At 40.9% G+C, this 27,487-nt stretch overlaps 4 protein-coding genes across 8 annotated transcripts; 3 read left to right on the forward strand and 1 right to left on the reverse strand.

Annotated features, from left to right (window-relative positions):
• The first annotated feature begins 103 nt into the window (after positions 1-103).
• On the forward strand, positions 104-4,060 carry nol12 (nucleolar protein 12). Its single transcript, XM_024271387.2, has 6 exons — positions 104-310; positions 804-909; positions 990-1,038; positions 1,118-1,254; positions 1,339-1,436; positions 3,784-4,060. The coding sequence occupies exons 1-6, from the start codon at positions 201-203 to the stop codon at positions 3,977-3,979; spliced, it is 696 nt and encodes a 231-aa protein (XP_024127155.1). The 5' UTR covers positions 104-200; the 3' UTR covers positions 3,980-4,060.
• A 4,139-nt stretch (positions 4,061-8,199) lies between these two features.
• On the forward strand, positions 8,200-22,432 carry triobpb (TRIO and F-actin binding protein b). Of its 4 annotated transcripts, none has more exons than XM_024272445.2 (14): positions 8,200-9,160; positions 9,280-9,391; positions 10,168-10,239; positions 15,089-15,145; positions 15,433-15,501; positions 15,657-15,746; positions 15,953-16,062; positions 16,606-16,960; positions 17,379-17,604; positions 19,075-19,174; positions 20,032-20,191; positions 20,550-20,651; positions 21,150-21,236; positions 21,319-22,432. In XM_024272445.2, exons 1-14 carry the CDS (start codon positions 8,346-8,348, stop codon positions 21,478-21,480), a joined length of 2,517 nt encoding a protein of 838 aa, XP_024128213.1. In that variant the 5' UTR covers positions 8,200-8,345; the 3' UTR covers positions 21,481-22,432. The 4 variants fall into 4 exon arrangements, with proteins under 4 accessions (XP_024128213.1, XP_024128212.1, XP_024128214.1 ...); XM_024272444.2 differs by having other exon boundaries at positions 8,201-9,160; positions 16,606-17,029; XM_024272446.2 differs by lacking the exons at positions 8,200-9,160; positions 9,280-9,391; positions 10,168-10,239 and adding an exon at positions 12,266-12,397 and having other exon boundaries at positions 16,606-17,029.
• A 245-nt stretch (positions 22,433-22,677) lies between these two features.
• ndufa6 (NADH:ubiquinone oxidoreductase subunit A6) lies at positions 22,678-25,207 on the forward strand. Of its 2 annotated transcripts, none has more exons than XM_024273003.2 (3): positions 22,678-22,862; positions 24,757-24,872; positions 24,991-25,207. In XM_024273003.2, the coding sequence occupies exons 1-3, from the start codon at positions 22,724-22,726 to the stop codon at positions 25,120-25,122; spliced, it is 387 nt and encodes a 128-aa protein (XP_024128771.1). In that variant the 5' UTR covers positions 22,678-22,723; the 3' UTR covers positions 25,123-25,207. The 2 variants fall into 2 exon arrangements, with proteins under 2 accessions (XP_024128771.1, XP_024128772.1); XM_024273004.1 differs by having other exon boundaries at positions 22,859-22,992.
• Positions 25,208-25,912: 705 nt separating this feature from the next.
• On the reverse strand, positions 25,913-26,829 carry LOC112146929 (essential MCU regulator, mitochondrial). The gene is made up of 3 exons (XM_024273005.2): positions 26,634-26,829; positions 26,356-26,519; positions 25,913-26,118 (listed from the first exon to the last, which is right to left on the reverse strand). The coding sequence occupies exons 1-2, from the start codon at positions 26,778-26,780 to the stop codon at positions 26,382-26,384; spliced, it is 285 nt and encodes a 94-aa protein (XP_024128773.1). The 5' UTR covers positions 26,781-26,829; the 3' UTR covers positions 25,913-26,118; positions 26,356-26,381.
• Positions 26,830-27,487: the final 658 nt, after the last annotated feature.

Here is a 27,487-nt window from a genome sequence, read left to right on the forward strand (position 1 = left end):
AAATAAAAACAATTATTTAAATAATTTTCCCGTATTGGGACACAAATTTAATTGTCATTAAAATATCTTTTCCCCCCACCGTGTTAAGCGGAACGTTTCGTGAGTCCTTGTTTTCTGTCGGACAGTAACAAATGACGCGTTAGTAAACAGAGCGGCGGACGGACAGGGACGGACCGACGCTGAAAACTCACGTGTTCACTATGAAAAACAGAAAAAACTTTAAAAATGCCTCAAAAAAGTCAAAATTCAAGCCCGGATCTAAAAGGAGAGAAAACAAATGTGTCGTCACATTTGATGACAAAGACAGACAGTAAGTTTGAAGACGATAACGATGTTTTTAACCGTGTTTGTTAGCATTGGCTAATATTAGCATAAGAGTTTAGTGAAATCAAACTGAAATCACCGAGACTGGAGAAGTTGTTGGGTATCTTTTTAACACGGCAGTGTAACACTGCATATATGGAACTTGTAACCCCCAACTTAGAAAAGGATTTGACCGAAATAAATAAAACAATAAAAGCACAGCCCTATGGTCTGGGTTATACATATGTAAATACTGATCATCTCATGTTCTGTTATCACATTTTTGATTTCCTACACGCTGACATCACTCCACCTGTTTCATCATGAGCTTCTACTAATGGAATAAGGAATAACAGAAAATAATATCACAGATTTATGCCCTACGTTTTAAGTTTGAGTTGTGTTTAGTATTTTACAGTTTACAGCTAAAAAATGGGAATTTGAATTTAAAATAAGATGCTTTTTACTTCCTTTTACTTTGTCCCTTCTTCCATATCAAGAGAGTATCTCACTGGATTTCACAAGCGGAAGTTGGAAAGGAGGAAAGCAGCGGTGAAAGAAATAGAAAAGAAAATAAAGGAGGAGCAGAAAAGAGTCAGAGAAGAAGTAAGGTTCAAAATAGAAGATCTGACGTCAATTGATCTAAACTCCTGCTTTGCCTAACCAGAGGAATGTTCTCTTTTTAGCGACATAAAGAATACATTAAAATGCTGAAAGAGAGGACAGAAGCTCTGGGTGAGTGAACCAAGGAACAGAGTTGTTTGTCTTTTCTTTAGACACTAAAGGCTGAATTCCTTTTTCCTAACTGGGACAGATGATGATGATCTTCTGGAAGACGTAGTGACCAGTAAAACCGAGTCGGTTCAATTTGATCACCCAAACCACACTGTTACCGTGACAACCATCGACGATCTTGACCTCTCTGGGAACCATTTGCTTGAAACAAAACGGGTAAGTCTTTCTTTTGTGTCTCTGAGCTGAAAGGTTATGTTTTTGGAAGACGACAAAGTGACTCTGCTGCTGTTTGGTTTTCAGTCCAACGAGCAGAGCGGCGTTGAAGGCGGCGATAAAGAGGAGCAAGAGAAAACTCCCACCATGCCAAGGAAAGCAGGGAATCCAATCATCAACAAGAAGTAAGGAGTTTTTTTGTGTTTCACCGGATTTGATGTCAACAAAAAAGCAACACAGCAGAGACAGCAGAGATCTGCTGATTTAGCTGTGGAGCTACGGAGGTCATTATGCTAACAAAAAGACCTCACCAGTAGATGTTATTATGTCAGTTTTTCAATAATATTTTCATCCTAGTTTTTTATTTTTTAAGGTATGATTTGTTTTATGGTGGGTTATTTGTTTGAATGTTTTTGTGCTACTTTTTGTAAAATACTTCAAAATCTTTCCAGATTTTATATTTATAAATATCAAATTCATGTTTTTCTTTTACTTATTATTCCATCACAAAGAAAACAATATGTCTGTCCTTTTTAGCTTATGTTAATTCTTTTTTTTTACTATTGTTTGATCCATTAATTGTTTAATAGTAATTAGTATTGATGATCAAATATTTCTTTGCGATTCCCCATAAAATTAAAAGTTTGACTTCTGGATAGTGATGGCTACATTATCAGGCTCATATCCTTTGTAAGACATCTCAGTGGAAACTCATTTGTTTTGCTTAAAATTTCCCATCAACCATAATTGATCTTAGTTCTTTGTTTACAAGCTCTCCTGCTAGCTTACAGCCCCTCACTCACACCCTCAACCTAACATTACCGGTGCAAAAATCTGAGACGAGGAAACAAAGACGTTCGTGGATCCAGTCGTCTACATGGGGATGCATCAGGGGGTGGAGCTTGTGGGCCGCCCCATTCATTTTCTATTTAACAAATACAATCTTACAACAACTACATTTTTTTTTTGAGAAAGAAGGGAAAGAGGTTACAAGAACAAGAAATACAATTTAATAAAATAATAACAAAAACACACACAATCCAAAAAAATAGAATAAAGAAAAATTCAGAAATACAAATTAAATCTTAATTTTATATTAAGCTTTAATCATCAGGAAAAAAATGCCACAAGAAGTAGTTAAAAATGCCAAAAACACAATTTTCACGAGTGTTTCTTTTATGAAAACAATAAGTATTAGAACAGGAAGACTCTTGCTTTTTAAACGATTGATTTGATTAATAAAATATTTTTGTCAGTGACTCTGGATCTGAAAGGCAACATTTGAATAATTCTACTAATCTTCATAGCTCTTTTTTCAAATCAACTAAAATGTTTTTTTTGTACTAAAACATCATTCAATTGTTCCTCTGATATATAAACGAGATACGTAAACTCCGGTTTAGTTAGTCTAGTACAGGGGTTGGCAACCTTTAACAGTAGAAGAGCAATTTGGGCTCGTTTTCTACTGATCAGAACCTAGAAGGAGCCGCATAGATTTACTTCAGCCTCTAAGAAATTTGGATTTGCATTCATTGCCTTCTTTTTAAAAAAAATTAAAGTAATTAATCATGTTCTTGGCATGAATAAAGGCAAACCTTGAAAAAGAAACCAACATCTCGCAAAATGTGATTTTTTTTTTTTTTTTTTTTTTTTTTTAACGCTTTACCTTAGTAAATGCAGAATTAGCCAAAAGCTAGCTTATTTCTTAATTACTCAATAACCTCTAAAATAGCCTAAAATTCCTCAGTAAACTAAATTAGCCAAAATGTTAACATGTTGCTAAAGCAGAAGTTAAACTCTAAGTTAACCTAAAAATCCCTATAGATAATTAGCATAAAAAACCCAGTAGAGGCCAAATTAGCAAAAAGAAAAAGCTAGCATGTTGCATACTTACTAGCTGAACTCCAAAATAGCCTAAAATAATCGGTAAACTAAATTTGTCACAAACTTTAGCCTGATACTAAAATAGAGGCTAAACTCTAAATTAACCTGAAACGCCCCAGAAAATAACAAATTAGCCAAAACGTTAGTATGTGGCTAAAATATTAGGTAAGCTTAAAATGTTTTAAAAATTACTAGAAAAGATGTAAACATAGCCCATGAATATATAAAAAAGACTAATCTACTTAAAATTTTGACATTTTAAGACTTTTTCATTAATTATCTTATTATACTCAAGATTTCAAAAAAAGTAAAGTTCATGAAAACCAAAAATACAAGCAGTAATGTCCCAAACAAGCTGAACGTTTTGATCCCGAGATTACTGAAAATTTTGAAAGTGTGATTGAACACTGAAAATGCGTTTACGGAAAGGAGCAGGAGAAATATATAAATGCTAATTAAGTAATACTTACTTTAAAAAAATCACTATTTTATTTTCCTTTAGCCACTGAGCCACCATGGAGAGATAAAAGAGCTGCAGGGTGTAGACCCCTGGAATGTTCCCCTCGTTTCAGTTTAAATGTCCTCACTGACTCCCTCACCCTGTGATCTTAGTGACTTTATTAATCCGTCGTCTTTCCTCTTGTTCAGGATTCGCTCCCTCACAGCAGCGCTCAACACTTACACCAGAAAGAGGAAGAGGAAAGGGAAGCGGGTCGGCAGAGGCCGGCAAGGCCGTCCGACAGACAGGAGGTCCGATGTCACAGAGAGTAAACGCAAAAGAGGGAAGACCACCAAGACCCAGAGACGCCGACAGACAGGGAAGAAGGTCCATCACCAGGAATGAGCGTGTACCCGTTTTTCTAATGTTGTGTATTAAAATATGTATTCATTTGGGATTAAAGGTGAATCTTTGTTACGTCACGCAGTCGGAGTGATCTGAGTTTTTTTGAGCGCCATTGTTTAATAGGAAACCTGACGCAGTGGTCAACATCCTCTTCAGTTCATCAGGAAATCAGCCCTCTGCTCCGTTTCCCTCCAGCTCAGAGTTACCTGCATGAGGGCTGCAGGACCACCCACCGGCCTCTGCCGAGCGCCGGTCTGAATGTATGTTAAACACCTCAATGCTGTTTACTTATTTACGTTCACCCGAGCCAGCACGTCCCAGCTGTCGCCGCCGGCACGAGCGCCTCATTTCGCTTTCTAAAGCCCCGTGACATTCAATACAACCCCGGATAGAGGAACCAGAGGGCTTCATGCTGGATGTTCTGGAGGGTCGGGGGGCGGCGTTCATCCAGAGCTGGTTGTCACGGTTTCACTCATGAGAGCGGCCAATCGGATTGATTTGAGAGTCAGCGGCCCAGGAGGGCCGGGAGGATGGGGGGGTTGAGGCATGAGCCTGAGGGGGGTCATTCATTTCATGATGATCCATTCAAGGCTGAGCTGATAGCAGGAAGCCCTCTTATCTGGTAATTTTCACCTTTTTGGAATCAGTTTCTTAGAGGATTGTTGGTTGTAGTGCATGTGGTTGATACTTTTCTAGAGAAATGAGTTTATATTTTTAATAGTTTGCCTTTCAATGAACCATATTCATATATAAACTGTTGTTAATCTCCGTATTCACGTTCTAAAATCATCAAAAGATGGGAAATCCTTTATTTCTGATGGTGTGCTTAAATATTTTAGGTGCTTTGAGGAAATTTTGTCTCCAAATTAAATATTTTTGCACCATTTGATAACTTCAGCTGTCTCAGCGGGGGGGCGATGAGCAGACAAGCACCCCCTCTGGACTCGCCATGTCGCTCAGCGGCAATGAGCCCATCTGTCCCAAGTTCCAGCCCAACGTCTTTGACCCCTCCCGCTGCCAAGAGTGTCTGCGCCAGAGGCACCTGCACAGCAGCTCAGGGGAGACCGCTGAGGCTGCAGCACAGCAGAAAGCCCTGACCGAGCCTGAAACCGGGACCGGGACCTGGACCGGGCCAAGCAGAGGAGGGTTACTGACCCCCATCCAGTCCCAGGCGGAAGACAGAGACACCAGCAGCAAGGTGAGGAGGGGGCGGAGTGCCGAGCGGATAATGAGTGCAGTGAGTGATGGGATTAGCGGAACGTCAGATGGATACGGCAGGTGAAATAGTCACAGGTCAGAGGTGAGGTCAGCAAAGCATGACAGGTAAATAGAACACTTCCACCCTCTAGATTTCAAAAATATTTTTAAAAATTCAAAAACTGTAACTTCAAAAAGATGATTATTTTTGTAGATACATTATTCCTCTTAGTTAAACCAAATGCACTTTAACCTGAATCTGCAAACAAATCCTGAAGCACGGCCAAGTTTCAACCAGGAAGCGGGTTTTTGATGCTGCTAAAAGGTCAAGTTTGCGTCTGTTTCTTGGTAAATGAAGATTCAGAGAGAATAAGCTTCAGCAGCACAAAGCAGGATGGCAGAGCTGCTTCTGATTACACATTAATGAAGCTGGATCACTTACTCTCCTCCTTTATGTTGTGTGTAACTTTAGACAGAGAGTTGCTGCACAGAAACGACCTGAAACGTGTTGAAATTGTGACAGACGGCGCCGCTGCCGTCTCTTCAGCTCGCTTTGTCACACATTTATTGTCTTCCTGTACTCTGCAAAACACGAATTTTGAAGAAAATAAAATGACTTTTGTTTCAGGGAGAATTGTTTATATTTAAAATAATATTTATGAAAAGGTATTAACGTAGGAATTCTTGGTAAGACATTTATTTATTTCCACATTGGCAGATTTTTTTTTTTTGCTTATTTAAAGAAAATCTTTTAGAATATAAGAATTTTCGACTTCATTCGAAGAGGCCTGTTTTTTATGTAAACACTTATCTATTCTAAAACTGCTTTTATGTATTTATTTATTTAACTGTAACTATGTTAACAATATTAAGACTGAAGTACAGTTTGATGAAGGTGTGGACTGAAAGAAACAAAGGTGATGAAAAATGAATGAGGAAAGCCACGAGGCAGATAGTTTTACAAAGGCTAATTGAACAGCAGCAGTAGCTCAGAAAGCACTGACCCCGCCCCTCCAGGACAGGGAACCATCCATAAATGTCTGGACTACTTGAGGGTGTCATTTTATGCTGTAGAAGCAGCCCCACTTCATAAATGGATCATCAGTTTTGACTTTTGTGGAAGACAGCTTTAGGAAGATGGGTTTGCCGGCACTCTGTGATTGGCTGGTCTCGTTCCCTGTCGTCCAATCAGGACGACTCTGACAGTGTGTCTGTGGTGAGCAGTCGCTGGGATGTTAACGGAGGTCATGCGGGTTGTGAGGAGGCCTCTCTTTGCATCCTGAGTCCGGACTGTGAGCTTTATATCTGCGAGGATAACTACAGCACCGACAGGTAAGGAAGATGTTTGATGAGATCTTTTGAAAAGTTTCCACCCTCACTGCAATATCTTCACCCGTCTTTGCTTTAACTTCCTTCCGTGTGTAGCTGTCTATTCCAGAGTGAGGATTTTAGCAGCTCCGTCAGCGCAGAGGAGGGTTACCTCCCAATCCATCGCAGAGCCAACACACTTGGCATGACCCGACTTGACCCCCCACCTCACCGCCCCAACCCCCGTGGCTGGATGGATGAAGCCCGAGGTCGAGACACCTTTGCTGGGTACTCAGGTGCATTCATAGGGACCTTAAAAATTGTTTTATTACTTTTCCCAAATAGAGATCAGAAAATGTTGGAAAGCAAAAATAATAGGATAAAATTATATTCTTCCATTTTAGTTCATGGACTTGTAGGTTTAACGGCTCTTCACACATTCGGCTAACCCATATCCGATTACAACCTGAGGTGTTCTTTACTTGGCGACGTTATTTGAAGTCGCGAGCTGAGGTGTCAGAGAGCAGTTATCAGTAATACAATATGGCTGCCTTCATGCCAGGCAGCTGAACCTCAACTCTTCATTTTCTCTAAAAGTCCTCTTTATCTTCTAGGGTTGAAAGACAGAGAGAAGCGAGAAAGTGGGTACTTTTCCCTGGGGAGGGCGACAGGCGCTCGATCACTGCGAGAGAACAGTCCACCTGCTCCCTATCGCCATTTTGAAAGAGGGCATCCCATCTTCAGCTACAGGAACGTGGAACCAAAAGATACCGTCCCCTTCAGAAACCCTAATCTTGGTGTTGCCTCAGAGAGACAGATACCAGATATTCTCCATGATGATCAGTCCATGGAAGTTCCTCCTCCTGACCCCTATGATGTCGCTGTTGAGGTTGAGGCACAAGTTGGGGCTCGATCCCCGAGTCCTACTCCTTTTAAGATAGCCGAATCGTTAGCTTCAAGCAGTCGAAGGGGTTTCAGTCGAGGAAACTTCCCCTCTCAGGGCTCTTTTCAACAGTCGGGGCGGAACGATTCCTCGAAGCTAAACTCAGCTCTGCAGTCTCGTTCGTCTTCCCCCTCTAGAGGAAACCCGCCCTTCAGACGCAGTGAGTCCAGTGCCACACTCAACAGACAGAGCTTTGAGAATGGAGCGCGATCTCAACGAGTGGTGCAAGAACCCAGAAGCTTCTCGCAAGCCACTAACGGGCGACACTTTGAGTCAGGCACTCTGCCAAAAAACTTCAAAACATTGGCAGGTTCTGTCAAGTCCCAATCCAGCACAATTTCTGATTTTAGGAGCACGCTGCGAAAAACAGAAGTACACAGCTCTTCGAGTAGACAAAGTAACAGCAGAAGCTCGTCTCCCTTAAGGAGGGACCACAACTCTTCAGTCCAAACACCTCATCGGAGAACTGAAGTTGGCCCAAGTTCAGGACGTGGACTTGGGTCAGTCAGTCGTAGTCCTTCTCCATCAAGGAGAACTGAAAGCCAACTAGACAGCCGGCACTCCTCACCAAGGAGAAACTACAATTCGTCCAGCTACTCTAACCTTCGGAAATCAGAATCAGTGACATCCTTGAACAGTCGTAGTCATTATGGACGATGTGGTTCTCCAATAAGAGAAGGCTATGGAATGGAAAGCCAGGCTCTTCTGTATAACCTGTCATCAAATGGTCAAGAGCGGGAAGTCTCGACTTTGACTCCATCTAGTCCACGACACGACAGACCAAATAAATCCATACTTCGTAAAAGCGAACCAAAAGCTAGTAGCAGCAGTCGAGGTCTGGAAAGCCGTTCTTCCTCTCCAGGAAGGAGAGACCATAAAAAAGTGAGTCCAAACCAGCAGCGGAGAAAGGAGGTCGGCATGTCGTTGAGGGGACAAAGCCATGACAGGGGGAGTTCTTCACCTCTGAAGAAAAGTTATGAACCTCCTTCCCAGTCTCTGCCCTATAAGCCTGAACCTAATGGAAGAATTCGTGAGGGCTACAGCTCTGCCTCATCGAGGAAGGACCGGGATAACACTGATCCACGCTTGCTTCAAAAATCAGCCAAAAGTAGCCCCTTCAATGGCAGGGGCCAAAGCAATCCGAACTTGTCTCCATCGGGGAAAGGCAACCATGACCCTCCTGGATACTCTGTCCTCAAAACCACATTGAATGGAGAATCTAGTCTTAATCTGTCATTTCAGAGAAAAAGCTCTCACAGTGAAAAGAAATACGACTCCAACAGGTCACCACCAACGTGGCATGGATCGACTTCTTCGATCCGCAGCTCCTCGCAATCTCGAGCTTCTTCACCCCCCAAAAAACCCTCAAATATTAACAGAACTACCTTTGAAACCTCCAGAACATCTGACAGCATCAGATCTGGTTCTGGCAGACACCGCCATGAGGACCGTAGCTCTTCTCCCTCTGGAAAGAGGTTTTCCAACAGCGCACGGTGCCCATCTCCTTCCCTTCAGATTCCAATGCATCAGCACACATCCTCTCAAAGCTCCATGGAGTCCTCGGAGTCCAGCCAGGTCTCTGCAGGTTCCACAGGACGAAACAGGGAGGAATACATCACGATGGCTGACTTACCTAAGATCAAAATGATCCATCCAAGAGAGGGTCCAGGCACTGTGGGGAAGTCACAAAGCCAGCAGCCTGTCAGGAGACAGGAACTCTTTAAACCAGCCAGGTCAGACCCAATCTACCAAATACTTTGATATGCAACATCAGATTAATGTTAGAACCACGTAGGTTTTGAATCTTTTCCTCAGAGCATCAGATATGAAGGGACTTTTCTTGTCGTTTTAGCCACTCCTTGAGCAAACATCCGTCCACAGACTGGGAAGATACAGGAGACACAGAGAAAGAATGGCACTTTGGAGGTTATCTATCCCGAGCTCAATCATACACCTCATTACAGGTGAGCAAATGAAGAGAGGGTCAGTATTTTTCACTTCAGTGTAGTAAGACTTTTGCTAAAACGAAAGCCTTAGTCACGAGCACCCATACAAGGGCCATACAGTTTTTGGGTTGGGTTGCACATAGTTTTGATGTAGACGTGATGCTGTCATATGTTGCCTTTATGCCACACTCTAGTCATTAGTAAGGGTACTTCTAATTACCTTACTCACAATGTGCAAATACTGCTTGCACGTGTTGTGCAGGTGATACACAAGTGCTTTAGGATTCCCGTTGGGTATTTCTTGAACAGCCCTAATGGCTCCCTGTGCAGTTTGTAGGATTTGGGCACCTGCGTCTCACCTACATCAGCCTAACTCACCCTTATGTGTTGTATAAGTGTTCACCACGATATGTCGCCTGCAGCATGCCCATAGAAAAAATGTCCATGAACATTTTCTCTCTATGGATTTACTGAGAGGTCTACGACCTTGATATATTCTACAGGCCAGATGCATGCCCCATACAAGTTTGCCCACTTTTTGCCTGCAGACACCCCATATACACTCATTAGGGTAGTTGTGACGAAGACTTAAGTATCACTGATTTTGTTTGGAAGATCTAATGCTTGTGCAGCTGGTTCTCTGAGAGTTTTACCTGTAGGAGCTGTTAATGCTTAACCAGATCTACATACTGTACACCAGCTTTGAAAAAAATCAATAACCGTGAAGCCCCAGAGGTTTCTGTTCCGTTTGTTCAGTGGGACATTGATTATCTTCATCACTATGTGCTAACCAGAGATCAGGCAGTCCCACGGCAGACGAGGGCAGCTCTTGGAAAAACAGCCATCACAAATCAGATCAAATGCAGGTATGTGCTCTCGCTGGTAAATGAGCTATGTTTGTTTTTTTTTTGTTTTTTTTATCTGGAATGAGCTGAGTTTTAAAGAAAGTAAAGTTACACTTTTATTGGATTTGTCGTCTTGCTTCCATAATTCAGTCTGATTGCTCGTCAGCCTATAGTAGCACACGAGGGATCGGGAGAAAGATTATACATGTTTTCAAAACTGTGGGTCTTCAAAACATACTTTGATCCAAACAGGATCTGACAGTTGAACAGGTTCCAACAATCACACCATTTATTTTCTGCTAAAGCTGTTAGTGAGAACCCCTGATCAGAGAACTTCAGAAACCTGAACTAATCATTTTCCGTGTAGCTATCAGAGTCTCAAATTCTTTTAGAGGAACTCAAGTTCTTCAAACAACATTGCTGGCATTCTTGGAGACTTGAACCTGTATTTCAATCAGGTTGAGGTCTGGACTTTGTGTCACCTTTATTCTATTTTTTTTTTTTATCAGCCATTCTGCTGCAGATTTGCTGCTGTGGTTGGTATTTATTGTCCCGTTGCATGATAATGTTTCAGCTAATCTGCTGGAAAGATAGCTCCAAATGGATCTATACGTTGGCATATAAGAGGGCTGTCCTAAAACTATTGCTGTGTTAAATGAGTCATCCCTACTCCAAAGTAGGGATGACTCATGACTCAGGGATTTCAATTTTTTTTGTTTTTCAAAACTAAACACGCTAATTTTATCTTTTAAATTCATGCATTAGATTGTTGGATTTTTTTTTTCCAACCATGACGTGGTTTAACTTTAGGTTGAGCAGGTCAGCCAATGATCAAAAAGTTGGTGGTTCAAATTAAACTCCCTCCAGTCAACTATTGTTGTGTCCTTGGGCAAGACACTTCACCCTCCTCTTCAGGTGTATGAATGTGTATGAATATCCCAGTGATGGTCAGAGGGGCTGTAAGTCTGTACTGGAAGCCACACCTCTTGTAGTCTGCCCCATGCCAATTGTGGCTACATCAGTAGCTTATCATCATGTATGAATGAGGAGTGAATGAATAACAGATATTTACTTTAAGTTATTTGAGCATCAGGAAAAATGCAGAAAAATCCAATCCAAAAAGGGATAATGCACTGATAATGCACACTTAGGGATAATGTCTGGCGAAGTGTGCATTATCAGAAATTAACGCACAACGTGGGATCCGTTCAGGGTTTAATATCTGATAATGCACATTTCTTTGGAGTGGCTTCCGCATCGCGTCAGATGGTTGCTTCAGCAAAGTGAGTTAATTTCTGATAATGCACACTTCGAAGGGGATTATCGAACCTATACCATGGTTACTTACAAAATAAATAAATATTCAATTGATTTTTTTGTTCTATATTCTTGATATTTTTTGGGTTTAGGTCACTTTTTCACAAAACGCAGACTATTTGATACGTTGTGTGGTGTGTTGTCACGGTAACATGACAACACCCTGCTGAGCTGGCACCGACCTCGACTGCAGCGGCAAAGGAAAGTGGTGTGTATGCTGATCGTTACGATAAGTTAAATAAAGCATCAGTTCAGAGAGAAAGTTCACCTCTTACTGCTTGTTTTTGTCTAGATGATTAAGCTCAAGTTAAAGTAGCCAGCACCGCAATATAGAACATTTAGTTTATGTGATCGAAACTTCCTTTTTAGGTGTGCGTTATCACTGTGGATAATCACTTTTTAATCCACACCCAGCAGCCAATCAGAATCAAGTATTCAACTGGACCATGGTATAATCTAATTAAAAATTCCAAAAGCACAATTTTCATCTGAATGGGTCTTTCAGAATAGAAAAGTTTTATATAGGTGTAATATTTTTTTCCCAGCAAACTACAGGTAAATCCTTCACGGTATCCACATGGTTAACATTTCAAACTTTCAAGATGAGCTTTATTATTTAGTTAAAACTATTTGGCCTAATTTAAACAAACACATATTTAATAATATTTTTATCTTTTATTGACTTTTTTTTGTTCATTGACTTTCAGAGTCATTTCATAAAAGTGTCTGAGCGTTGTCAGTTGTGGTCTGCTGGGACTTGTGTTGAAATTCCTGAGCTGAGACCAGTAGCTTCTGTAGGCGGATGGTGGAGGAGGTGGGTGGAGTAAGTCTTCCTCCTCCAAGGCCAACGATTTTCTGTCAGGTAAATATGGAAATGTTTTTGCTTCAGGGGAAAAGTGGAGGCATGAAACCTGGAACTGGATTCTGTGCTTTCACTGGTTTTTGTCAGATATTTACATGTATATTTAATTTGTTATAGGAAAATTAGTGGCTCTAAAAATAAAAAGTTCCTCCCTTTCCTTTTAGTTGTATTTCATATTACTTTGTTTTTGACATTTGGTACAACCCGCTTTGGGCTCGCGTGTTGTCTCAAACTATGGATCCGCCCAGGAAGTGGCAGAAAGCAGTGAGACACTCGAGAAGAGGAGTTTTTTTTTTCTTCATTTTGCGCTTGTCAGAAAAGAAAGAGAAGAAACCATCCCTTTTTAAGAAACTATTTCCTTTCTTAACAGATGAGTACTTTAAAGGCGTAGATAAATACTTGTGGGGGCTATGGGCTCTAGTTTCTTGGAGTTAAAATGCGCGGAGTTTTATCTAAGTTCGCCTGAGTGAAAAGTTCTGCGCCAAAGCAAGGTGCTTTCTGCCCGCGAGGGGTTAGCTAAACCGTACAGTTGGAAGTGAAAGACGAGGGTCGAGCGCGTGGAATAACAGAAGTTTTACCCTTTTTTCTCTACCTCTCTGCGTCCTGTTATCATGACGGTAAGCTGCATCTTTTTTAAAGCATGAAAGCGTGCTGTTTTTGTTTTTCATGCATGTCTCGTCTTCCTAAACTACTGTATGTCAAATAAAGTTAGCCGAATTAGCTTAATTTTAATAAGACCTTCATGTAAATTAGCGTAATTTAGCTAGCTTAGCAAGCTAACATTTTTATTGCCGTAACTGTGTTTTATTTATGGAATTGTTTGGTCACCAAATGTGTTTTTTGGTAGATTTTTTGTTCATGTAATATTTAATAACTTCGTGTTTGTTTGTTTGTTTGTTTGTGTGGGGTGTTTCTGTCTTGTTTACTTCTTTGCTGCAGGACGTTCATTAGCTAGCAGCACGCACGTTCTATATTTTTATTCTTTATTCAACCACCTATTAATAACATGGGATTTTTTTTTCTGGTTTCAATATGAATACGACCGGGGGAAGAAAGCAGAAATTCTCAAAATATCACTTGGCACTGTCACAAATGGAAGAAAAAAACCAAAACTATCAAAATAAACTTAAAACTCTTACTTTTTGGATGAAATAAATGAAATGTCACTTTTGTTTTGTGTAATTATGCATTTTTAAAGTCATCATTTCTGGTTTCCTTCTTGTTTTGCCAGCAGAGCTTTGTTTTCACTCAAAACTTGGCCACTTGTTTGTTTTTTTTAATGATCAGTAGGCTTTTCTAACCAAGGTAATCCAGGAACTGTCATCACAATAAGCACACACCTGGATCCTCCTATTTGCACTGTGCAGAGAGCTAACCTATTTAACTAGGCCTAACAGACAAAGCTCCACACACAATCCTCTTTTATTGTGGCATTAGATAGGGGTTGGGAAGAGTGAAAATCGTCTTACACTCCGTTTCCTCTTTTACTGTTAACCTTTGAAAGTATTAGTGTCATGCTTTTAGCATACTTTCCCCTCCATCTGCTGTCTGACCCTGCCTGAGGTCATAAAAAGGCCAATGAGAATTTGTTGTTTGACAAAATTCTCTTTTTGCTAAAAGAAATTACTTGGCTTGAAAACAATATTGATATAATCAATTATGTTTGGTCAGCAATCACTTGATTACAGTTTGAAATTATACATATGGAAAATAAAGTAACAGACAAGTTGACTTTTTTTTTGTTCTTATTTTGCTTTGTGTGGGGCACTTCAGTCACCAGACTGTAAAAGTTTTGAGATTAAGGAAGTAGCAATAAGTAGAAGTACCTGGAAGAAAGAATAAAACGGATAAAAAATGTAGTTTAAAGTGGCAGAAAATACGTGGGTTGTAAAGGAACAAAGTGATAAACTGATCTAAAAATGAAGAAGGAAGAGTTAAAGTGGGTAAAAAGCAAGTGGGAGTGTAAGGCCTGAAGGAGATGAGATGACGAATGCAAAGAGATTATAAGTAAGGAATGTACATGCGAGTGCAGGAGATAAGAAAAGGAAGGAATGCATGTTAGGGAAAAAGAAAATTGCTTAATCTTAATCTTGGATCGCCACATTTTGAGGTACCTCGCTTGTGTTTTCTCTTCCTGTTTTGGTGTCAAAAGCAAAGGCGGGCGTGCTGCAGTGCAAAAGAGCAGCACCCTATTATGCAAACACCCTGTTGTAAAAATACCACTGCAATGCACAGGCAGTACAGTCTGTATGATCATGTTGATTTTCATTTAATCTAATGTTTTTTCTGTTGACAAAGACCACATAATGTGTTGTCTTTTGATGTATCTGTAAAGTCAGTGTAGTGAAACGGAGAACATTTTCCTCGTGGGAAAAACAAATGTCTGTTTTTGTGTTGGTTTCATGGATGGAAACCAGCGGCGGCTCAGTTCTGCATGTGCCACCCTCTGATGTGAGCACATTTTGGCGCTATAAGCTTTTTCTTTCGATCTTTGTTTTTTTTCTCTCTTTTTGTTTGTTTCTTGCTCCTTCTGTGAAACCAGCTCAGGCTTGTTGGGGATTTGTGGCTCAACAAACGAATGGCTTTGACGTACAAAGACATCACACAGTTCCTTCCTGCCACTTTTGTTCATCCCTCTTGTTCATTCAAATGAAGGATGATGAAAGTGACTCTGTGTCCTGCACTCCACAGCCTGACCTGTTGAACTTCAAAAAGGGATGGATGTCAAAACTGGACGACAGTGGGGAGGTAACGTCTCCTTTTTCTCTTGTCCTAAACATGTACGACTCTTTGTGCTTTAAACATAAGTTGGTGCTGTCAGCCCTGATGGTTTTATGGCATGAAGCATACCATGTGTCTTTTCTCTGTGAATGAAGTGCTTGAGTGAACGAACTTCATCCTTCAGTCATCACATGATGTTTAAGAAGATGGGGCCTTCCTGTTTCCCCTGATAGTTGTTGATCTTTCAGATTGGTCCTTTTGTCACAGCTGATGTTTTTTCATGGTGGTGCTAACCTCAAACTGTGTTTCTGCAGTGGAAGAAGCACTGGTTTGTTCTGACTGACGCTGGGCTGAAGTATTACAGAGATTTGACCGCAGAAGAGGTGTGTTTATCCTTTTTTTGAAAAACTTGTAGAACTTTTGGGAAGTTTTACTATTATATCGCATAATTTCTTGAATTTTGTTAGTTGTGTGTAATTTACAACAAAATAGGAAGTACAAACATTTATATGACGGTGCTGTTCTGCGTTCTCCACAGAAAGATGACTTGGATGGAGAGATTGACCTGAAGTCCTGCGTCAAAGTGTCTGAGTTTAATGTGGAGAAGAACTACGGCTTTCAGATACAGGTAAGACCCACTTTCACCTCTTTAAGTACTCTTGGATTTTTTGTCAGCTTTAACCACACCTGCTTTCAGTTTCTCCTGTCTTTTCTTTTCTCCTTTTCTTTCTCTTATCTGGATTTACTTTATCATGTCAATCTCAGCCCACTTCTGTCATTCCTTTGTTTGTGCTTAACCTGATTTCTCTCTTTTTTTTGTGTGTGTGTCCTCAGACTCGGGAAGCTGTATTCACACTGTCTGCCATGACAGCTGGAATCAGGAGGAACTGGATAGAAGTTTTAAAGAAATGCATTCAGCCCAGCAGCTCTCCGGACCTCACACAGTAAAAAGGATTTCATAAATACTTGAAATGTGTACTTTATCACCAAGTCTTTAAGTCATTTTAAGTAAAACTGATTCATTTTATGCAATCTGTGACAATCTTAGCCTTAGGCTGCATTCAAAGTGTTAACCAAAGTGACATATATCCAAAAAATCTGGACTGGATCCCTCGAAACAGTCTAAATCTGCAAGAAAACCAATTATTGCAAAAATAAAAATTCTGATTTTTGTTCTTTTTTAATCTTTTGATGTTTTTTTTTAACTTCCCCACATTAACAAATGATAAATTCCAGTGCAAACTCCACCTTTGAGAGACCCCCATCATGAATAGTGCTGAGCATTCTTCTGAGCATGTGCTGCACATGTGGGTCACTTCTAGGGTCCAACCTGTTCACTCCAGAATCTGATAAAGGAAATTAACAAACATTCATCTTAAAAAATAACCTTGATCCACAGACTGGATCTGTGCAGAAAAACCTCTTGTATAAGTATCACTTCTTAAATTTAAAAGGGTGTTGAAGTGTTTGTTGAATTATTTTCACAGATTACCAGACAACAGCAGCGACAAGGAAAACTCCCACGCTCACGTCCCACTCTCTTCCCGTCACGGCGAGTCTCCGTCAGTCATCTCTGCGCCCTCTCTGACTCAGCACAGGTTTGATTACGTGGAGCTGTCTCCCGTTCTCGCCTCCTCGAGCCCCCACCCCGCCAGCCAGCGGGAAGCAGGAGAAGGCCAGGTGAGGGAGCAGGGCCGCTGGCAGGAGGAGGTGAACATGAGCAGCCAGTGGGAGGCCGTCCTGTCGAGGAAGGGCAGCGGTAAGGGTTCCAACCCCAGACTGCGTTTGGAGGAAGAAATTGAGAGAAAGTGGGCGGAGCTGGAGCGAATGCCATTAAAGGAGGTGAGCTCCTTACCACCGCATGGATCACGACCTTCTGGCCAAACTGCCAACGAGGCGCTGCAGAGGGAGGTAGTGCGTGGAGATGATTTTCCAATTTGCAATATACTAATACTGCAAATTAACCCTTCATCTGCCCAGATGAAGTAAAACTGCTTTTTCTGCTTTTAAAAACGACTTCCTGTTTGATCTGCGCTCTCCCAGCAGCATTATCATCCACATTTAGATACATTTAAGAGTAAATGAGAAGGAAATTAGTCTTTGATAATGCTTCTGAAGAGCTCTTGTGCTTTGTTTGGGTGTGCTGTAGATTGCATCAGACTTTGCTGCTCCGCATGCTGCAGATCTACTTTAAAACCCGACAGTTTCAGTTTCAGTGTCGTATCTCAGTGGGCTTTACCTCCGCCTCTGTTTTTCTCAGGTGGCGTCACTGAGGCAACAGCTGGGGCAACTAGAGGGAGGAGGGGGCGAAGGCCTGTGGGGCGGCTGCGGCCCCACGGCGCCCTGCAGCCGCAGCCTGGCAGCCATGGAGCGGGCTCACCAGCAGGCGCTGGAGGAGCTGCAGAAGCAGCACGAACGCCAGATCGGGGAGATGGAGAGCGAGAAAGAGAGGCTGCTGCTGGAGGAGACGCAGGACACGGCACGGGGTCAGTCTGCCGCACGCCGCCGCCGACGATGGGAGCAGTTCAGGACATTAGAAAGGGATTGGAAGTTTTCAGTCTGTAGATTATCACTTATAAAAAAATACATTTGTTTTTGTTAGAGTATTTGTAATCAGGCTTTACATTTAAAAAGTCATTTTTTTAAGGTTAGAGAGACCTCAGAAACTCCTTTAAAGCTTATTACCCCCCCCACCCCCTCCCCCACATCTGTTTTCAAAGTGTTGCTGTAAATGAAGTTTGATGCCACAGAGCTGTGGTCAGAGTCTACCACACTCACACACTACGCCTCAAGCGTAGAGTGAATAAACCCCAAAGCTCATCATGTCCGCTTTTAGACTGGTTAGCAGAAAAACAAAAGTGTTGACAGTACAAGACAGAAGATCTACAGAGAGAAAAAAGAGCTAAACATAACATGACAAAATGTTTGGCTCTTTAAAGATCCACTCCAATAATTTTTTTATATTTTTTTAAAGCGTTCTTAGTGGTCTTTTAATTTGATTGTGACATTTTTAGCCGACCCGTATCGTTTTCTAGGACGGTTTCTGCAGAGCGGCAAAAGATAATTATAAAATGATCTTTGAGGGGCGGGTGGGACTGCATGGAGCTAAAGTTATTTTTTTTGTTTGCTCTTGATTTACAGTGATTTGAATAAAGAAATACTGTCATTTTAAGTTTAATCTTTTTTAGAAAAGTTCTACAAGAACATGTTAAAAACACCATTAAAATTGAGCTGTAGGGATGTATAAAGAAAACCATTCCAGCAGTTCATAAAAAAACAGATTAAAGAGGTTTGAAGGGTTTGATGCGTTAAAATTGTACGCAACACAGAATAACATCAAGGACGGGAGAAGTGTGGCCTCAGAAGGCTTCACTTAAAAATGCTCAAATTAGTTGATCAAATCCAAATGTCAAGTTTCGTTAAAAACAGTTTTATGATTTTGTCTTTTGTTCCTTCATATGTAAGAATCGCTAAATTAATATTTACAGTTACAAAGTTAGTGCAAATCACTAAACAGAGGGATGTGGGATGGTTAATTCTGCTGACATCTGTATAAATAAAGCCTCAAACAATATCAAAATCTGTATTCAGAGTAAAAGCTCAGACTCATTTGAATCTCAAATACTGATGGGATTTTAAAGATTTAGTTTCTCTGTGATGTTGATGGTTACATCCTGTTTAATCTTGCTGCATTGTAGTTACTACCTTCTAAAGTTTTCTGTACCCATGATTGAATCAAACCCTGTCGATTGAGATAGTTTTATGTGGATAAATGTGGATGATTGGAGTTGAAGAGATTGTCGGAGTTTAAGCAAAAAAATCTGAACCCGAATCCTTCTTATCAGCTGATCTTTCTAAGGGAAATTTGTTGTTAAGCTTTTTATCTTTAATGTCCCCATGCCCTGTGAATTAGCTGACCGCTTGTTGCCATGGTAACGCGTGTGCTGGTGTTTCAGTGATGGAGGCTTTGAAGAAGAAACACAAAGAAGATCTGGAGAAGGTGATGGAGATGCTGAGCGCTGGGCTGGACCCGCAGGCGTTACAAGTGCAGCAACAGTTAGTAACTCCTACCCTCTGCTTTCTGCTCCTCCTCCTCCTCCTCCTCTTCCTCCTTGAGGACCTTCGGCCCGTCCCGCTCCCATGCCCCCCGTCCTCCATTAGCTGTGGTTTGGACCACATCTCCTTTTTGGTTCATTTTGTGGTGTGGAAAGTTTTTGGCTGCTCATTTTTTGAGCAGTTCCTGCAAAAGTGAATTCCAGCCTTCCAGCTGTTCTGACTGACGCACTTACATGTCAGACTTCCAGTTTTTGTGACTAAAACAAACACAGAGAATCCAAATTGCTTAAAGCCCTCTGCATTTGCAGCATGCTTGCAGAATCAATGATTATTAGCCGGGCTCTCAGAACAGCCCTGCACTAATTGCAGTGAATGGCTCTGTTGTGCTTTGGAGTAGCAGCTGCCTGACAACAATAGAGCTCTGTGGAATGAAGTGCAAACTTCACAGCAGTGGAGGCTCCTGTTGATGTGAGCGCATTGCCGCAGTGGTCCTGTCAGCCTCTGGAGGAATGTAGAGGTGGCTCTGGGATTAGTTTCTCTTTGTGAGCGTCTCAAGGCGTTTGACAGCCACTGTCTCAGAGGCAGCCTCTGGAACCCGACTTTGAGAGCTTCTGTTCTCTCTGCTTTTTCACTTCTCGTACTCTTCCTCATTTTTGTGGTTTCTGGTTGTATGTGAAGAGGTTCTACAGCCACAACAGGAAATTCTTGAGTCACAAAGAGAAAAGACACAAACTCTTTTGCTTTCATGATACAGTTACTCCCTAATGAGATGCAGTAAAAGTACAAAAGAAGATCTTCAAGTTATTACAAAATAAGGATGAGTGGAGTTATCCAATCTCTTTAACCTGTCCTCGCAGAGCTGAAACTCAGGCCTTGAAGAGGGAACTGGACAGTTTATCCGAACGCTACTCTCAGAAGTGTTTGGAGCTGATCCGAGCCGAGCAGATCAACGCCGACAGAGAGCGCGAGGTCAGCCGCAAAGAGAGAGACATGGAGCAGCTGAGGAAGGAGAACCTGGTGAGTTCAGCAGCAGTGTGGAAAACCACCAACGCAAATAAAGCCGCACTTTATTAAAGCCATAAAAATCTAGATTTTACCAGCTTTGCTCAGGCTTGACTTGACAACCTTTACAAGCCCATATTCAATTTGAAACTAACACCCTCCTGCAAGCTTTATAGAAGTTATAAGGACAAGTGAAAGTAATGAAGAAAGACCTGTTTTGATGAGCTAGAAGACTAACATTAAACCTAAAATAAGCGCTTATATATGACTAAATCAAACGTTCTTTGTTCTTAAATACAATTTCATACTCCTATTTCATGTCTTGATAAAATGATTTAAATTCACTATAACGACAAAATGTTTTCTTGCTCAGGACCTAAAGGATCGTTTGAAGGAGGAGATGATCCGTGTACAATCCACCGGCACGAATCAGAGCTCTGAGGACGACAAAGACCGGATAGCCTGTGAACTGCAGGTACTGAAGCTTTCCTTTACATCAGGATGTATCTACTTAAAAATAAAAAAAATCCCACTCTGATCATCTTTTGATCTGCTCTAAAACCGTTCCCAGTAGTGTTTTAACTATGATTATGATGTTTTTAGCTAAAATCGTGTGTTGTTGTCTAGTGCACTTTCTGCAGAGCTGCAGGAGTTCATTAAAAATTCCCTCTGAGTTGTGGGCGTGGAGAAGCCCCGCTCCCTGTTCTCAGGAGCTTCTTTTCTATTTTACAAATCGGCTCTTTTTCAAACAAAATCTTTGTCTACTCGTGATTTACGATAAATTGGATAAAGAAATACTCAGAAATTGAATTTTAGTCTTAATTTTCTCAATATATGTCATCTGTCATGATGAAAAAAAGCGGTAAAAACAGCGTTTTCATCAGAGTGGTTCATTTATTTTGTGGTAAGACTGCTGCAAATGTTTCTCAGTTTTTGGAATCTGTCAAACATTCATGGCCTCGCATTCTTCCAGGTTGTCCTCAGAATGAAAGACAATGAGGTGGAGTACTTGCAGAAAGAAATGCGCTGCCTCAGGAACGAGTTGCAGTTTCTAAGCAAGGTTTGTGTGCAAAATGATCAGTTGTAGATGTGTGTGTTTTTCCACTGTCATGGAAAAATAAAGCTTCTCTTGTGCACTACAGGAAAAGCAGTTGGCCTGCGAGCGGTTCACCGAGGCAAACGTGGAGCTGGGCACAATGAAAGTCCGAATGGAGCGAGAGATTCAGAATCTGAAAGAGCACTTGAGGCTGGCCATGGCGGCTCTGCAGGAGGGCCAAAAGCTGGGGAACAGCCTGGATCACTGAGAGGCTGCTGCTGGTACTGAAGCTCACGCAGACACATGTGGACTGATGGAGATCAGACATTGGTAGGGCATCCAGTGTCAGCCAAAATTTAACTCCAAGTCCCTTTAGAAGATTTTGGATTTTTTCTTTTCATTTTTTAACTTTTTTTTTTAATCTGTCACCAAGTTACCTGTATTAAGAAAGGATGCAGAAACAAGGAGATGGATGTCTTCAGCCGTGTCAGGACTTTAGCTTTCAGTCATTCTGCCAAGGAAAAGCTATTACTGGTATTTGGTTTCATTACACTGGGCCACATAGTATAAATGAATATATGGAAAAGTGCACTTTTCACTTTTTATTTTTACTTTTGAAAGTAGAAGCTTGTAAAAGAGTGCATTCAGTCTAACTACTATATTTTGTAAATGGAGTTTATATGATATCAACTTTTCAATGCCACTGTATGTCCCCTGAGACAGCAGGGTTCAGATGCTGTCGTCAGGTATGAGTCATGTTTACTTTGAAAACGGCACACATTTCTCACAAAAAGAGGCTTATTTACTGTAATTCCTTTGTGTTTCTGTTGTTTGAATGCGAGGTCCTGGAATCGTTGGGATTAAAATGTGACAAAATGGGAGGATTTCGTAATCTCTGCAAGCTGCATGGATGTATGTATGTATGTAGACACGGTTTTAGATGGAGCTTTCATCAGTGGTGTGTGTGCAAACTGTTGTTACATGATGTTTGTATGTTCACGCTTCCCGTCTCCTGATCATTCTCGGTATCGTCTGCCACCACAGCAAATGACAGGTGTTGCATTAATGAGCCAGTTTTTTTCTTTTTTATATAAATGTTTCTTAAGTTTTGTGAAAATATCTACATGTGTTTTGAAGATATATTTAATGTACTATACAGACTGTATGGTCTTTGTAAATTATACTCATTTTTGCAATCAATAAAGTAACTTGAGTAGAAATGTTTGCATTTAGGTTTTTATTCACCGACTCTATGCTGACTAAAAGAAGGAGAAAACACTAATTGTATATACTTAATGGAAAACTTGTTTATTTTTATGTAGAATGTATTTCTTCCCATTTTTTAATTAATTTTGTCAAAAATATGATGAATATTAAAGGGGGGAATTGTTTTATTTCATCCCACTAAGGGGCAGCACTGCACTATAATCATCTGACAACAGGGGGCGCTGTTTCCTTCAAACTCTACACGTACTCACACCGGAAGCACTTTGGAGACATCAGCAGCAAACATGGCGTCCACCGCTGCGACCCGTACGGCTGCGGGGGCCGCTAGAGTTGTCAAACCGATTTTTAGCCGGGATTTGGATGAAGCGAAACGCAGGGTTCGAGAGCTGTATCGAGCCTGGTACCGAGAGGTTCCGAATACGGGTATGTCTGTCTGCTGCGGAGGGTTAACGGTGTAGGAAAAGACCGTCGAGCGTCAAGGTCGCGTCTATGTGGACAACCCGAACACAGCAGAGCTTAGCTTCCAACAAACCCCAACAATGTTTGTTAGACGGCGGGTTTGAATCGTGTTTGATAGAAATATTTCGAAACAGAAGCTTAAAATATCTAGAAACTACATTTATGTGTTGCTAATAGTAAATATTTGTGGTAAATATTTAGCTTCATGTAACAGTTGGAGCTAAACCTAATACTTTGTGTTTGCGCTCAGTAACTACACCTTTTAGATAAAGAATTAAAGATGTAACATAAAAGTCCACATTTGGACCAGTTTTATTCCTATTAATATGACTTAATCTCTACTCTCTGTCACTTTTAAGCTGCAGCTGGGATAAATATCAGCTAATCACATATCGGGAATATAATCAAATAATCAAGTAATTCTGAAATATCACTATTTTTAGCTCAAACTAAGCACCAGAATAGATTTTTTTAAAATCATGATTCAATGAGACTGGTGTAAACCCCAATGTGGACCAACATAGACCAGTCTCATTGACAGGTGACCTCTTTGTCCAAACAAATAACCAAACACTCCAAACTAAATCTAAGAAACTGACAATAGCAAGTGTGCACTCTTTACAATATCATTGGTAAAAGCCTCCAAAAGGACCTATAAGGAGCAACGCCAATCCAAACAATCAGAACCACTGTAGTGTTCTTTTAAGAAGTTACTTTTTTCTAATAAAAGAACTTTAAACAACTGCCTACTAAAAACAGCCTTCAAAATATGATTTTTAATGACCTTTGCAGCAGTGTGCTTATAAATGTATAAACAAAAGCAAATCACCGATTGGATTTACTCACTTCTTAAAGACCCACTTTGAAGAAAATTATGTTTTTGAGGCATTTTTCTTATGATGGAGGACAATTAAGGTTAAAATTGCAGTTCTGAGTATTTTTTTATTCAAATTGTAAATCAGGAGCAGATGAAAAAAGGTGTGATTTAAAAAATGCACTTGGTGGGTTGAAAGCTGCCTGTTCCACTCCTTTCTGATGCATCTACTTGAAAAGGAGATCTATGTACGTCTTTGTTTTCCTCGTCTGAGCCGTTATCTGTCTCAAGCTTTGATGTTGCTCGCCATTTTTGTTGCACCGCTAATGTTAAGAAAGGGGCTGTAAGCTAGCGGGAGAACGTGTAAACAAATAGCTCAGTTTTGGATAAAAAGGAAATGGGGGGCGGGGTTGCTCTGTATTAACAGTCACACCCACAACTCAGGTGAATTTCTAATGAACTCCTGCCACTCTGCAGAAACTATGTCCTAGAAAACTGTTTTTTTTCCTGTTTTTTGGGGGGGCTAAAACACGGCATAATCATAAATAAGACCACTGGGAATGCTTTTAAAATAGATCAAAAGATGATCAGACGTGGTCTTTAAAGAGATAATATAATACCTCAGATTTACTCAAATAATTTCTGCAAAATTTGTTTTTGTCTGAACAAAACATTAACAGCATTGTGTTTTTTATCTCATGGATCCATATTTACCTTTATGAATACCTTAGAGCATGTTTAGTCTTCTTGATCTGCTTTCTTAATGTACCTGAACTCTGTAATTTTGTGGTGATCTGCACCTATAAATCTGAATCAACTCTGCAGAGATCAATAGGGATGACTTATGGGCTAATTAAGCGGCATATTTCTTGTCACATATTTTCAACAATGTGGAGCTATTACATTAATTAGGTGGTGACTCTAAATGTCTTAATTTCAGTTATCGGCTGCCCTCTAAGGCATTTTTTCTAGTTACCCGTCCATTGAAGAGTTGATAGAGCAGTCGTGGTATTGGCGTGGTAAAAGCTCTCTGTTTTTCTGCAGTGGCCATGTTCCAGCTGGACATCACAACGCGTCAGGGAAGAGCCAAAGTGAGGGAAATGTTTGACAAAAACAAGCATGTGGCTGACCCCCGAGTGATCGATATGTTAGTGATTAAGGTAAAACATATTCATCTGCGCTTCAAAACAAACACTGTTGTGTTTACTGTAACTTCTATGCATTAATTTGGATTGTGGCTTTCTGTTAATGGAACATGACTGTTATTGTGTCCTGTAGGGGAAAATGGAACTACAGGAGACGATCCACGTCTGGAAACAGAAGACCCATGTAATGCGCTATTTTAATGAGAGCGAGGAACCTCGACCCACTGACTTCCTGTCCAAATTCTACAAGGGTCATGACCCATGAACTCTGTAGCTGCCTGCTGACCTCTTTGCTTGTGTCCAGCGTGAATCCTGTTTCCATTTATTGTAAATATACCCTTAAAACTCGACTCACGTCTTTTGTTCAGAGTCATTTAAAGGTACAATTCAAGCCAAAATGAAACCTCTAGAGAGAAACTGATTACTTGAATCAAAGATTCTGGATCGACTGTCTTGTTTGAGGTGATTGGAATCCAACATACATTTGTTGTGTGTAAAAGCTAATGTCCCCCTTAAAAAAGGCCTTAATTTTAAGTAAAACCTTAAAGACCCACTCCGACAAAAATCATGTTTCTAACATATAACTGAGGCATTTTTCTTACGATGAGGACATATTTCAAGAAAGTTAAGCTTAAAATACAATACAGAGCTTTTATTTAGCCAAATTGTTGTGAATGGGGTGCAGACAAAAATATGATGTTTAAAAAAAAAAACGTATTTATTATGCAGGAGAGTGTGTAAACTGAAAGCTTGGGGAGGGAAACCGGGGATTGGGTTTTTCTGTGCCAACAGTCCCGCCTCCGATTCAGAGCTGAATTGTAAACTAGTGCCACTTTGCAGAAACTATGTAATAGAAAACGGATGAGTTTTTTGTAGCCTAAAAACAGCATAATTATAATAAAAAAAACAGAGTGCTTTTAAAATAGATCAAAATATGATCAGAATGGAATCTAAATGTATCCCTTAGATAGAGGATTCAGGAACTGATCAGGTGCTTTCTGATATTGTGTAAATACCAATACCCGTCTGCATCGTGATCCACTGACTGCACCAAGTTACAAGTGTTATTTCCCTTTATTCGAACCAAAGTAGTGCATGCAAGTACAGTACAGTAGAAACAAGTTGTGACAGCCCCAGTTCTGTGGAGAACATGACCCTAAAGCCGGTTCAGACAGAGTTTGAAACTGCAGCAGCAGGAATCCTCGGAAGGTCTGGATCTGCTCGTGTTCAGGAACACTCTCCAGTGGTGAAACAGGACAATCTGTAGAGGGAAATATGAGAGGTGGCATAAATGTCTGAAAGAGCAACATATTAGGACAAGAACACAAGTCCCAGTGGTCCTCTTCTATTTAGGGAGCTTCAGAACATGCTGAAGCAGTAACATTTAATTTTAGATTCAACATTTTTACAAATGTTTCCACGGACTGACGTCAAATAAGATGTTTACTGGAATGCTTTGACGTCTTGTATTTTTGTAAGTCATGGATCTCTGGGTTACCTGAGAGCAGGAACCCCCGGGGCCCCTCAGTCGTCATCGTCGTCGTCCTCCGGTACAAAGATGTCGTGTTCCTCGAGCAGAGCGGCAAAGTTCTTGCTGATCTGAGTCCCCACATATAAGAAGGGCACCACTACCAGAGCGATCCGCATGAGGCCGAACGCGGTCTGCTCCCCACCACAGAGACAGCTACGTTAGTACAGTCAGCCGGCCGCTCCGGGTCGGCGTCTCTGCTGCTGCTGCCGCAGTCCTGAGTGCTTACCCGGTCACCACGCACTCACCTTCTTGGGTTTGGGCAGAATCGCCCCGCTGGATGAGCACACGGCTGACCGGGAAGGAGTCACGGTCCTCCCCGGCGCGCTGGAAGGGCCCAGCGGCGAGGCGCGGGCTGACAGCCGGACGAGGCGACCAAACAGAGCCGACGCCATGTTTACTGGCTGTCAAGCGGCAGCGATGCGGAACTCTGGGGCTTTTCAGGGAGAAACAGCGACACCCAGCGGCCTTAAAGCCACACAGCACCCTCCTAAATATAAACATCAGAGCTAATGACAATGAATTTAAAACAACGATTCGATTCATAGTCAATTTTAGTTCATGTTGAACAATCTGGTTCAGTAATCTAAATTAATCCAGGACATCTTTACCCAAATATTCAACCAGTCTGACTCAGAGATAAATACCTGGTACCGACCAGTGCAGGTTGAAGTTTTCCAGATTTCTCGTATTTCTTGCAAAATAATCAAGAGTAAATTAAATAGAACCTATGTATAAACAAACATGAATTCATGGCAAATTCACTAACATTTTAGTTTCCAAACAGAACATTATTTGAACATTATACCGCACTGTATGGTCACGTCTTTGCTAGTGTTTCCACATATTGGAGTTGATCATATTTTACTGCCATCACTGCAATTTGGTTTTTATAATAAAATAAACCTACCATGTTTCAATCTAAATGGTATTTTCCAGTATTGATATAAATGTTTTATTTCATTTTAAAACTATTTTATATTAGTATAGGTCAATCGGATTAACATCGATCAATCTAGTTTGATGTATAAACACAAACTGATTAAACAATCAAGTTAATAGTTTACACCCCTGGTAAACATGTAATAGAAACAAAATAAAA

This window comes from Oryzias melastigma, linkage group LG8, assembly GCF_002922805.2.
Source record: "Oryzias melastigma strain HK-1 linkage group LG8, ASM292280v2, whole genome shotgun sequence".
NCBI classification, from domain to species: domain Eukaryota; kingdom Metazoa; phylum Chordata; class Actinopteri; order Beloniformes; family Adrianichthyidae; genus Oryzias; species Oryzias melastigma.